General features: G+C 42.9%; 1 protein-coding gene across 3 annotated transcripts in view; it reads left to right on the top strand.

Annotated features, from left to right (window-relative positions):
- SLC17A5 (solute carrier family 17 member 5) overlaps positions 1-5950 on the top strand; it is a 59151-nt gene extending 53201 nt beyond the window's left edge. For 2 of the 3 annotated variants that reach the window (XM_067702769.1, XM_067702771.1), the window contains exons 10-11: positions 1096-1186; positions 4554-5950. In XM_067702769.1, coding sequence (XP_067558870.1) covers positions 1096-1186; positions 4554-4691 — 229 coding nt within the window. In that variant the 3' untranslated portion in view covers positions 4692-5950. The remainder of the gene's footprint in view (positions 1-1095; positions 1187-4553) is intronic. The other variant, XM_067702772.1, reaches the window with a different exon arrangement.
- The last annotated feature ends 8036 nt before the right edge of the window (positions 5951-13986 follow it).

Below are 13986 nucleotides of genomic sequence, written 5' to 3' on the forward strand. Positions count from 1 at the left end.
TAAAGGGGAATAAAACACGCGTTTTCAGGGAGACTATGGAGTCAGAATTAGCAAACTTGAATTAGAGAACGAGTACCTCTTAAAACACAAAGTACTAGCTTTGAGGACAGTAAAGATTCTGAAAAGACAGAGTTCAAAACGCATTTTTGTCATACGCTACAATATATATAAACCCAACTTGTCTATTTCTGGGGCAGTGTGCAAGGATTTAGCGACAAGAAGACACATAATAAGTTGTGAAATTGTGTTCAGTATGATCTCATTTCTATAATATATTAAAAATATATACAGAAAAAAAAATGAGGATATTTACCAAAATATTAATGTTGATTATCTCTATATAAAAGGATTATAAGTAATTTTACTTTCTTTGTAATATTTTTTAAAAATTTTTAACAATGACATAAATTTTGTAATCGGGAAATAAATTCTCTTTGTTTTTTTTTGCGGTACGCGGGCCTCTCACCGCTGCGGCCTCTCCCGTTGCGGAGCACAGGCTCCGGACGTGCAGGCTCAGCGGCCATGGCTCACGGGCCCAGCCACTCCACGGCATGTGGGATCCTCCTGGACGGGGGCACGAACCCGTGTCCCCTGCACCGGCAGGCGGACTCTCAACCACTGCGCCACCAGGGAAGCCCTAAATTCTCTTTTTAACTTAAAAAATTTTAAGGCACATGAAGCTTCCTATCTAGATACAGCCTTGTATGAAAATCATATCTCTGTACTTTTCTATTTCACTGTAAGAGGGATCATTTTAATGGCTGTGTTTCTCTATATGATGTTAGAACTATTGAAATGTAAGTTTTTCACTCCCCAAATATTTAGTCCTATTTCAGTAAGACGTTTCATTTAGACATAAAATTTCACAAGAATACAGCCTTGGAATGGTCTAGCTATCTATGGACAAAAGCTATTTAAATGTGTGATGCAGGGAATTCCCTGGCGGTCCAGTGGTTAGGATTCCACGCTTCCATTGCAGGGGGCACGGGTTCGATCCCTGGTTGGCAAATTAAGATCCCACAAGCTGCACAGTGCCCCCCGCCCCCCAAAAAATGTGTAACACAATTATAAACCCCTATGAAAATGTTTCTGCAGGTATGCTGGTATCCTCCTGGGCATCACAAATACCTTTGCCACTATACCTGGAATGATTGGGCCCATCATTGCTAGAAGTCTGACCCCTGAGGTAAGTAGATAATTTGCCTATAAACTGAAAAGCTCTAAACAGTTCATTTGAAGCTGCACACCTGTGTCAAAGTTGAGTATATTTTAATTAAGGATAAAATTCTGAATGTCTATTCTTATGCAATTATTTACAGCAACAAAAAGCTAAATACCGTAATAGGTAGGAAAGTGTATTTTCAAAGAACACTTTCAATTTTAGACAGAACAACGGAACTAAGTTAAATGAAGATCTTGTAACTGAAACCACACAAGTACTTAAAAGTTGTGATATTATACCAGATAAATAACTTGTATCTTTGGTTTGAACAAATAAAAATTGGCAATGGAAAATTATTCCAGAAATGGAACCACGGAAGTGTCAGGAAATCAGGTGAGAATGAATAAGAACAGTTGAAAGAATCCAGAACGTTTAGAAGAGCAGAATACTTAGGAAGATGTATAGGTGTCTTCACAGATTTGAAAGAGGGTGACTTATTCTCGGTAGTTCCACAAAGCCAGATGGAGAGAAGGTACGAGGAGACAATAGGCAAGTTTTCTGTTTAGAGCTGTTACTGTGTGGCACGGGCTGCCCTTTGAGTTAGTGAGCCCTGAAACGGTCAAACATGTATTCAACTGGCGTTTCCTGAGTGCTTATTACTGTGACAGATACTAAGGATTCAAAGGCAAAATTATAAGATTCTACACTTGAGAAATTCATTATTTAGATATTATATGTAAAAGGACTTCCCTGGTGGCGCAGTGGTTGAGAGTCCGCCTGCCGATGCAGGGGACACGGGTTCATGCCCCGGTCCAGGAAGATCCCACGTGCCGCGGAGCGGCTGGGCCCGTGAGCCATGGCTGCTGAGCCTGCGCGTCCGGAGCCTGTGCTCCGCAACGGGAGAGGCCACAACAGTGAGAGGCCCGAGTACCGAAAAAAAAAAAAAAAATAGAGATTATATGTAATGAAAGTACAGTGTGACAAAGCTGCAGAAAAAATGTATGCTCTTGCTGTGGACACAGAGGAGGGAACAACCAGTTTGCGGGGAAGGAGCCTGGAGGAGTGAGCCAGGGTGTGGGAAGGGCTGGTATCCGGCCTGTGTCAGGGCACTGAGGCCCCAGAAACACAGCGGGCCCGGGGTTGTGTGGCCTGAAGCAGAGACACTGAGTTATATTGTGTAAGAAATCAAATTCAGCGACCTCAAAGGCCCTTTCCAACTCCAGTTTTCTACTGCTTAAGAAAATCTAAAGGACTAATGAAATGTGTTCTTCAAGAGGCTGACTTAACCTCTAAAAGAGACTTAATTTTCTCTGTTTTGTCTCTGTGATGAAATTAACACTATCTAATCCTTAGAATTTCAGTATATGCCTACAAATTGTCTTATTACCGAATACTCTGACTTCAGACACGGGGGTGTTCACTGCACGTGGTGCTCTACCATTTCTAATTCCTTACTCAAGTGAATCAGTGCCTCCTTGTTACCATTTTCTCCCACTTAACAGAAAGGAATGTTGGGACCGCTCAGTATGTCCCATCACAGATGTTTACCCTTATCTTCATGGAGCATTGTGGCAACACAGGAACCTAAGTCAGCACACTACCACGAGTAATTTCATTCGTTATCACTAGTCCTGGCACTTCTGCTGGGAAGATCTGGACTCCTGAATTCAAGTCTTGAATGTTTGTAAAGTGGGAACTGAACTGGATTTCAGATCTATTGTTACAGCATTTGTTTCATGTTATTTAAAAAGGCCATTATTTTTAAAAAGGAGAAACACATTTACCTGTACAATTGTAATTGCTTACAATTAAAGTTTACCGCACTTTATAATTTATAATTTATTTATTATAAATAAATAATGAAATAGGGAGTCCCTGGCAGTCCAGTGGTTAGGATTTGTCGCTTTCACTGCCATGGCTCAGATTCAGCCCCTGGTCGGGGAACTGAGATCCCACAAGCTTCGCAGTGTGGCCAAATAATAATAATAATGATGATGAAGTAAAGGTCAAAGTGTGTCTGAGGTTCAATTCCGTTACAGACACAACAGCATTCTCTAAAAACTGGTGGAGTTTTTGTTAAAAAACAAACCAGGAGCTTTGTGTGATTTCTGGTACAGTTGATTGATTTTAAGTCACCCGTTGCCTCCAGGTAACACTGGGGTATTATTTTATCCAGCAGATCACACAGAGCAGCTTTTTCTTAGAATCCTAAGAAGCTGTGGTAAACCCGTCTCTCGGGTATATGATTAGTAATTAGTAATTACTGACCGTAATTAGTAATTAGTAATTACTGACCGACTTCTGCTCTAGGATGGTAACACGTTGTTAGCAAGCATATCTAAATAGTCCCTAAAATTTAAGATGGTTTCTAAGATTTTTTTTTCCACCAGAATACATTCATCTCAGAAAAGTATATTTGACCACAGAGTACTCCTTTCTTTCTCCGTGTTTTTCCTTTTTTCCTACATAAATGACTTCATGCCAACTTGCTGGTGCCTTTCCTTTTTCTTCCTCATTGCCAGTTCAGCTGCTCGGTTTTTTCTTTTCTAACTGCTGCAAACTCTGGTTACATTGAAATTGTGAAAATCCAAAAAAAACGTTGTTAAAGATAGTCACACGACCCAGAGGTTTAGATAACTACTGGATATTTTTACACCACTGGATTACACACTGTGTCTTGTTGATCTCTTACCGACAGATCCCATCTATGTTCTGTGTTGTGTGCCATTCAAGAGCCCTGCAGGATCTTTCAGGCCAGGCTGAACCTGTGTCCATCTTAACTCATCCTTACTCGATCTGCCCCTGACACCCCATACCTGAGAACTTGGGAGATGATGTGCAGGCATAATACTAATACTTTCCTAGTAACACATGAGTTGAGGACATGCCAATGTTTTATTTTTAGTAAACGTTTTTATTGAAGTGTAACATGCATTTTTTAAATGCACAAATCCTAAGTACACAAGCTGGACAGATTTTCAGAAAGTTAGTACATCTGTGTGACCAGTGCCCACCCAATCAAGAAACAGCACGTTATCTCCCTCACAAAGCCTCCGGGTAGCCCTTCCTTTCTCTTTCACCCCCACCAAGAGGAACCACTCTCCTTTCTAACACCGTAGATTATGGGCTGTATATCAGTGGAATCGTTCAGTGTGCACTCTTTGTTTGTGAGGCGTATCGATGTCGTTGTGGGTCATTCGTTGTCATTGCTGTAAGTAGTCCGTGGAACACACATGCCACCATCTCACTGTTGATGGACATTTGGGTTGTTTCCAGTTTTTATGAATAATGCTACTGCCATATAAAAACAATCTTGTGACACCACCTTTTTTTAAAGCGGACCACAAACAAAATCCTTTTTCATTTGCATTTTTTCTTTCCTTCTCTGCAGAACACTGTTGGAGAATGGCAGACTGTTTTCTGCCTTGCTGCTGCTGTCAACGTATTTGGCGCCATTACCTTCACACTGTTCTCCAAAGGCGAAGCACAAAACTGGGCTGTTAGGGATCACGGTGGACCCAGAAACTGAAGGAACCAATAAATAATCCTGTCTCGATGTATTTTTGTTTATCATGTAACCTAGCAGTGCCTTTGATATTTTAATGTGTAAGCAATCTATATATAAGAAAAAATCGTACTGTATTAAATTTTTAAGGCCTGTAATCATGAAATGTCACTAGTTGCCAGATTCGTAAAATTAGCTGTTTTTAATGATTAATAACACATTTGCTAGAACTTACAATTCAGGGTCACATACCTGGCTGCAAGTCAGGCAATCTGAAAGAGGGGAGTTCTGTTTATTTTCAAGACCATACTTAAAGGGACGAGCAGAAACGGACCCCTCTATACCTTTGCTTAAGCTGGATAGTAATTCTCAGGTCCTGGTAAACACCTTTTTTTGTACACTTTCCTCAGAAACTTATCTGTCATCAACATTCCCTGACACTCAGCTCTCAAACTTCAGCATCTCCACGGAGCTGCCAGCCACTGTATCATTCAGCCTGGCAACTTCCCTGAGGGGAGCGTGCCCAGGCCGCTGCCAGGCGTTCCCTCTCTGGCTGCAGGGACAGTGCCCAGCACTTACCAGAGGCAGCATCCAAGACCAGGGTCAGCGCCAAGGCTTTGGATGGTGTCATTCCCCTGGGGCTGTTAACGAGTGGCTGAAGCCCTGAGCCGGCAGGGACAGCGCAGTCCACAGCCATGGCTTCCATGCCCCTCACCCATCCCTTCCCAGCACGCTGGAAGACTGACTGCCATGTAACCTGCAAAAGAAAGTATGATGCCCAATTAGCCACAAGTAGCATCATCCCACCTTCGTGTGGGATCAGAGTATAAATTTTCAAGTCCTGTGTTCTATGAGCTCCACCAGGATAATTAAATTTAAAAAAAGCACTCTCACATGTTTTCCCTCTGTCTTACGTGTCAGTGTCTGGCCGCAGCTCAAGGTTAGGGTGACTCTTACTTCCGCAGCACCTGCAACCAGTGGGGTGACCGTCTTTACTGCTGGTCTCTGAAAGCTCATTCTGCCAGTTTCTCCTGGGCCATCGTCCAGTGGGTTTTGAGCGTGCTTCGAGGGCATTTATGTGGTTTGGAACTTGACTTACGTTTTGTTGTGTATGTTCAACACTACCTGGAACATCTTAACTAAAGCTATTTAATGTAATATGACGTGTACACATTTCTGTAAATTTATTTTTAAATCTGTAAATAACTTTAAGTTGCTATGGTGATTTTTCTTTTATAAATTATCAAAATAAACCTTTTTGGATTGATTCTTTTTGGATCTGACAGCCCTGTGACACCTTCTAGTAGCCACAGTGGCTATTTTATATCTTCTCTTTCGTCCTCCTCAACCACTGATCTACCTCTACCCACATCTCTGCCACCATTCAGCCAGGATACATAGGTCCTCTAAGTGATGCAGCATCAGAAACCTCTACTGCCATCAGCCTGCCCTTCCTGACTCTGAAATGGGTCAACTCCTCCTGCTAAAGCATATGCCTGCATCCCTGATTATGTCCTCTCACCTCCTCCAGACCTTGCTTCAGTAACTCCTCTTGCACAGTCTCCACCTCTCTTCTTGTTCTTTCCCTTCTGTCTCAAAGACATACAAGCCTTCTAGCCTTTAAAAAAACAAAAATACCTAACCCTCCTGGGGGCATGAAAACACACACATCCCCTGGTGGCCCAGGGGTTAGGGCTCGGGGCTTTCACTTCCATGGCCCGGGTTCAGTCCCCGGCTGGGGAACTAAGATCCCACAAGCCGCACAGCGCGGCACGCACACACAAAACATACGTATGTAATATTTCTAGAATGATCCTCAAGAAACTGGAAACAGTGGTTCCTTCTAGAGAGAAAAAATAGGCAACCAGGGCTGGGACGGGGAATTCATTTTCACCTTGCCAAATGTGACAGTATAACCTATTCAAATAAAAACATCATTTAAAAAAACGAGACACCTGCTGCTCAAGCTACTACTGTGTGATCACCCCCAGGCTTTGCACTGCACGACGGACATGCCCAGCGAGCTGTCTTCACTGCACCTGAGAGGTTTAAATCCAGCCTCACGCTCTCACCCTCACGCCTCACCCCCAATGAAACCAGCTGTTCCTGCCACTCTCCTTACTCCTGTCACTGAGGCTCGGGCTTGGAGTCATTTTTTATCCTTCCTCTTCCTGCATCTCCCACCTCACCCTCGACCCTGTGTATAATTAACCATCTGTCTTTTCCATTCCAGTTCGTTAAAGTCTCCGGATTTAAAAAAAAAAAATCCCTCTGGCCATCTCCTAAATAAGATCTTTGAGGCTCTTGTTTCCACCTGGAATGGAAAAGTTAAGTGGTCTCACTGCCTCTTCTGGTCTCACTGCCTCTTCTGTCCAGCTTCCCACCTGTGCTGGGTCATTGGTCCAAGTACAATGCATCCCCTCTCCCGGATCAGGATGCTCCCCCGAGGTGAACCCGCTCCCCGCACCTCCCTTTGCCCACCCGGGAATCAATCCCTTAGCCCAGCAGCCTGCCCTGCTCACTCCTAGGCTCGGTCCGCTCCATCCTCATCTCCCACACCTGTTTCAGCTACATCCGGGGACTTCCCGCACTCTCCATTTTCCCCTCCCCCTCCATAGCTTTACGAACGTCCTTCCCTGAGCCTGGAAGTTTGCGCTTCATCCCCATCTGCTTCAGGACCCTCGATTTCTTCTACCCTCTGTGATCTAGATGTGGTCTCTTTCTTTGATCCACTGAAACACCATATTATTTATTAATTTTGAGTTTTTTGCTTTGTTTTAAACTTGAGGACTCAGGCTCAGTGATGGAGAAAGGATCATTCATTCATTCAACAAACATGAATATCTACTCTTTGCTCGGCTGTAAGGATACACAGATATGTGTTTGACACAGTCCTCTTCCTCCTGGAAGTCTCCCTGGAACTGTCAGCCTCCCGGATCTCCCGGGTCCTCCCCAGCATTCTCTGTACAATACACAGGAACACATGTCTGTGTTTGTCTCCCTGTTAGAGTCACCACAAGCATCTTTTTTTTTAAAGAATCAATTTTATTTATTTATTTTTGGCTGTGTTGGGTCTTCGTTGCTGCACATGGGCTTTCTCTAGTTGCAGCGAGCGGGGGCTGCTCTTCATTGCAGTGCGCAGGCTCCTCATTGCGGTGGCTTCTCTTGTTGCGGAGCACGGGCTCTAGGTGCGCGGGCTTCAGTAGCTGTGGCTCACGGGCTCAGTAGTTGTGGCTCACTGGCTTAGTTGCTCCGTGGCGTGTGGGATCTTCCCGGACCAGGGATCGAACCCGTGTCCCCTGCATCGGCAGCTGGATTCTTAACCACTGCGCCACCAGGGAAGTCCCACACCACAAGCATCCTGAGGGTGATGTCCATTTGATTAATCTCAGCATGATCTTCCTCATAACAATATGTGTTGTCTTAACATTTTAGTTGCTTAACAAATATTTAGTAAATAACCCTTTGTTAAATGAATGGAATTTTTAAAATCTCATATATTGTTTTTTTCAATAGGTTGTTTTCTTCTCAAAAAAGTCGTTTAAATGTGCAACACCTTTTAACGTATTAATGATATGCTCACCTCACAGTAAGTTATGAGTGGCGGTTATTGGTAAATGGTTCTGAAAGTGTTTGAGAATAGCTCAGTCCAATATAGGCAAAGTACTTCCCCTCTCAGTTATGCAACAAATATCTACTGCACATTCATCAGGGGCCAGGCTTGGTTCTTGTACCTGGGATACAGCGTGAAAAAAAATAAAACCCCTTTTCCCATGGAGCTCACACTCTGATTTATTGAACACCTTCCTTCACAGGGTCCAGCCTTTGAAACCTGCCTTGTAGAATGTCATTATCCACCTAACAATCAAATCCAGGGGGAATGAGCATGCCAACTGACCCTGGGAACCAGAGTTATGAAAGAAACAGAGGCAAATGCTGGAGTCTGCAGTTTGGATTAACTATTTTAATGTCCTTCTTACTTCAGCCTTTGTTTCATGTTCAAGGAATCAGAAATAGAGATGTTTGAATTTAGACCCTATTGCAAAGTAAATAATTTCCTTGGGGGTAGTTTATCACTGCTCAAAATAAAATTCACCCAGTAGAAAAATATTGATAGAGTATTTAGATTTGAAGGCAGGAAGAACATTGCAGGAAATGGCCTGGTTCCTCTTCCTCTCAGGAAAAGCATGTCACTGCCTCAGATGACTAGATATGGGGTGAATGTCTAATTTCAGTTTTAAAGAATAAATTATCTTTCTCATAGAAATGCAAACTGAGGTGGCTCACATAGCCTTTTCAGATGCCTCTGCCTCTTAGAGCGACCATAAGCAGAAAAGCCAGTTATAAAAGTTTGTGCTTTAAGAGAGCCATATAGAAACTACTCTCGGGACTTCCCTGGTGGCGCAGTGGTCAAGAATCCGCCTGCCTTTGCAGGGGACACGGGTTCGAGCCCTGGTCCGGGAAGATCCCACATGCCACGGAGCAACTAAGCCCGTGCGCCACAGCTACTGAGCCTGCACTCTAGAGCCCACGAGCCACAACTACTGAACCTGCATGCTGCAACTACTGAGCCCACGTGCCACAACTACTGAAGCCCATGTGCCTAGAGCCCGTGCTCTGCAGCAAGAGAAGCCACCGCAATAAGAAGCCCACGCACTGCGATGAAGAGTAGTCCCTGGGCTTCCCTGGTGGCACAGTGGTTGAGAGTCCGCCTGCCGATGCAGGGGACACGGGTTCGTGCCCCGGTCCGGGAAGATCCCACACGCCGCAGAGCGGCTGGGCCCGTGAGCCATGGCTGCTGAGCCTGTGCGTCCGGAGCCTGTGCTCCGCAACGGGAGAGGCCACAACAGTGAGAGGCCCGCGTACAGCGGAAAAAAAAAAAAAAAAGTAGTCCCCGCTTGCTACAACTAGCGAAAGCCTGCGTGCAGCAACGAAGACCCAATGCAGCCCAAAAAATAAATAAAATAAAAAATAAATTAATTTAAAAAAAATTATTTTAAGAAGAAACTACTTTCTAGGGGCTCTGCTATGGATAGCTTTGAGTACAGGAAATACTGAACCCAAATGAAATGTGACCAATTTTCTGCCATGCGGCTTGATGAGGAAGAACACCAGTAATTTTCCGAGTGCCTGCTTGCTTTCACTTTATCTTGATGTTGGGAAGGAGGAAACTTTGACGGCCCGGCACTGCCAGTCCTGTGCTTCTAAGTGAGAAGCCCTGATTGTACAACTGAGCTGGAAAAGTATTTAAGCAACCTGTTTCCCTCACACAGCCTTCCTGCTATGATAGGCTGCACCTGGGACACAGCGATCCCCCTTCCAGCCTAGCCGTATTAAGTTTTCTTCCTGGCGTGCTCTCCTCAGCAGAAACCACGCCGCCTCTCGGGGATCAAGTGTGCATGCTGGCCTCATCTTGCATTACAGCCACAAATAGCCCCTCGTTTTGAGCATTTCACAACTTCACACTCACTCCACAGCCTGAAACTTGAGCTTCCCACAGAAGTTTGGTTGGGATTGAAAGTGATCGGGCTAGGATATATAGTCTGTTTCTCTTAACGCTCAAGAACTGTTTTACATGAAGTATTGGGATGCTGTCAGAGGAAATTCCAATGGGTATATTGTATAATTTACCTACACAATATGTATGATAATGCAGCTTTTTTTTTTCGCACCAAGAAGCTACTTCAGGTGTCTGCTGTGCTTTGATTTGTTCTGTCATCAGTGGCAGGAAGTTTATCCTGGGGCATTCACAGGGGTCCCTTTTGTGTCATCATCAGCTACAGAGAAGCATATGGTAGGTGACAGCATGTCTATACCACTGTCACATAGATTACCTCACTACATACTCATAAATACCCCTGAATGTGCAGGCAACAAGACCTAGTTAAAGCTGGGATGAGAGATACACGCTCTGTTAAAGGAGTGGTCTTCGGCCCTTCCAGGGACCCCGCCAGCAATCTTGGTTCCCAGTGCCAACTTCAACCAAATAAACCCACTGACTCAAGCTATGACATTGGTTGGGAATTTGTTGTATCACTAGCTTAGCTCCATGTATGATATTAGGGAATATTTATTCTATGTTTATTCGATAGTACTGTGAATCTTTTTAACGTTTTCTGTAAACCTAAGCATGCCAGTACGATTCAGTTGCTTCTATGGAAAAAACTTTAACTCATTATTTCTATTACTGTACCGGTTTGAAATTTTCAACAATTTAGGACACTATGGGGTGGGGCAAAAGACCAACCCTCCCGCTCTGTGCAGTTCCTGAAAAATAAACTCCCTCTAGGAGAGCTGTAGACATTCCATTCTTGGTGCATGGACTTTGTTAGTTCAAATCATGGGATGGGAAGCAAGGATTTGGGGGGCAAGGATCTCAGTTCCCACTGGGAAGTGAAAGTTCAGAATGTAGGAGAAAAACAAGTCCAGAAGCCTCCGCCTGTGTTTTCCGTACTTCCCCTTCCACATCTTCCTCACTGCTGGCCTCTGACAGGGTCCCCTCACAGATGGCAGGCTCTAACCATCACGCGTCTTTGCTGATAGCAGGAACGATAGTGCAGAGTCACTGTCGGTGTGCCTGGCTCTTCTGTCCTTTCCAGGAGGCTTCCTCAGCCACCAGTCCCTCTTTCGGCCCTTTCTTTTTAACTTACAAGTAAAATGGAGCCCAATAGGCTGATTTCCTTCACCAGGTTTAGACTGGCAGAGGTGCAGGCAGGCATGGGGTGCACAGTGCTGTTAAGTCTTCTGAGTCCCCATCCTTCCGCTATGACCCTGAGGATGCTGGAAAGAACAGGAAGAGGGTGGAAGGGATGGAATGGAACCAGGACTATCTGAGGCTGTCAACGGAACAAAAGCTAAAGCAGACGAGGAAATAGCAAAGACATGTTCAGAATTGGATGTAGTGGTACCTAGAGTTATTATGTGCTAAATAACAACATTTATAGGAATTCCCTGGCCATCCATTGGTTAAGACTCGGCGTCTTCACTGCGGTGGCCAGGGTTCGATCCCTGGTCAGGGAACTAAGATCCTGCAAGCCATGTGGCACAGCCAAAAAAAAAAAAAATTAAAATTAAAAACAATATTTATAAATTTCTCAGAGTAGAGAGTTAGTGCCAGGTAGTGTACAAGGGCTCTACATTTAATGTTTATTTAATTCTCTCCACACCCCTACCCCACGTTTTACAGATGAGGAAACTGAGAAAGTCACACAACTAAGAGGCAGAGGCAAGATTCAAACCAGGTCTCTCTGATGTTAGGGCAGAATCTCCTTAGTCCTAACTATACTGTCTCCATTAAAAATCATGTTTGAAAAAAATAATAATAATAATAAAAATCATGTTTGGTTCGCACCTATTTATGATAAAAACCCTCCAGAAAGTGGGCATAGAAGAAACATACCTCAACATAACAAAAGCCATATATGACAAACCCACAGCTAACATCATACTCAATGGTGAAAAGCTGAAAGCATTTCCTCTAAGATCAGGAACAAGACAAGGATGTCCACTCTCACCACTATTATTCAACATAGTTTTGGAAGTCCTAGCCATGGCAATCAGAGAAGAAAAAGAAATAAAAGGGATCCAAATTGGAAAAGAAGAAGTAAAACTGTCACTGTTTGCAGATGACATGATTCTATATGTAGAAAATCCTAAAGACTGCAGCAGAAAACTACTAGAGCTCATCAATGAATTCAGTACAGTTGCAGGATACAAAATTAATGCACAGAAATCTCTTGCATTCCTATACACTAACAAGGAAAGACTAGAAAGAGAAATTAAGGAAACAATCTCATTTACTATCTCATCAAAAAGAATACCTAGGAATAAACCTATCTAAGGTGGCAAAAGACCTGTACTCAGAAAATTATAAGATGCTGATGAAAGAAATTGAAGATGACAAAAAAAGATGGAAAGATATACCATGCTCTTGGATTGGAAGAATCAATATTGTCAAAATGCCTGTACTACTCAAGGCAATCTACAGAGTCATTGCAATCCCTATTAATTTACCAATGGCATTTTTCAAGAACCATAACAAAAAAATCTTAAAATCTGTATAGAGACAAAAAAAGACCTCAAAGAGCAAAGCAATCTTGAGAAAGAAAAACAGAGCTGGAGGAATCAGGCTCCCTGACTTCAGACTATACTACAAAGCTATAGTCATTAAAACAGTATGGTACTGGCACAAAGACAGATTTATAGATGAATGGAATAGGCTAGGAAGTCCAGAAATAAATCCACACACCTCAGCTAATCTATGACAAAGGAGGCAAGAATATACAATAGAGAAAAGACAGTCTCTTCAATAAGTGGTGCTGGGAAAACTGAACAACTACAGGTAAAAGAATGAAATTAGAACATTCTCTAACACCATACAAAAAAATAAACTCAAAATGAATTAAAGGCCTAAATGTAAGACTGGAGACTATAAAACTCTTAGAGGAAAACATAGGCAGAACACTCTCTGACATAAACTACAGCAATGTCTTTTTGGATCCACCTCCTAGAGTAATGAAAATAAAAATAAACAAATGGGACCTAATTAAACTTCAAAGATTTTGCACAGCAAAGGAAACCATAAACAAAATGAAAAGACAACCCTCATAATAGGAGAAAATATTTGCAAACGAAGCAACTGACAAGGGATTAATCTCCAAAATATACAAACAGCTCATGCAGCTCAATATCAAAAAAAACAAACAACCCAATCAAAAAATGGGCAGAAAATCTAAATAGACATTCCTCCAAAGAAGACATACAGATGGCCAAGAAGCACATGAAAACATCCTCAACATCACTAATTATTAGAGAAATGCAAATCAAAACCACAATGAGGTATCATCTCACACCAGTCAGAATGGCCATCATCGAAAAGTCTACAAACAATAAATGCTGGAGAGGGTGTGGAGAAAAGGGAACCCGTCTACACTGTTGGTGGGAATGTAAGTTGGTACAGCCACTATGGAGAATAGTACAGAGGTTCCTTTAAAAAACTAAAAATAGAGCCACCATATGATCCAGCAATCCCACTCCTGGGCATATATGTGGGGAAAACCATAATTCGAAAATATATATACACCTCAGTGTTCATTGCAGCACTATTTACAGTAGCCAAGACACAGAAGCAACTTAAATGTCCATCAACAGAGGAATGGTTAAAGAAGATGTGGTACTATATATACAATGTAACTTTACTCAGCCATTAAAAAGAAGGAACTAATGCAATTTGCAGCAACATGCAGGAATCTAGAGAGTAGCATACTAAGTGAAGTAAGTCAGACAGAGAGAGACAAATCTCATATGTTATTGCCTATAT

This window comes from Pseudorca crassidens, chromosome 13, assembly GCF_039906515.1.
Source record: "Pseudorca crassidens isolate mPseCra1 chromosome 13, mPseCra1.hap1, whole genome shotgun sequence".
In the NCBI taxonomy this organism is placed as follows: domain Eukaryota; kingdom Metazoa; phylum Chordata; class Mammalia; order Artiodactyla; family Delphinidae; genus Pseudorca; species Pseudorca crassidens.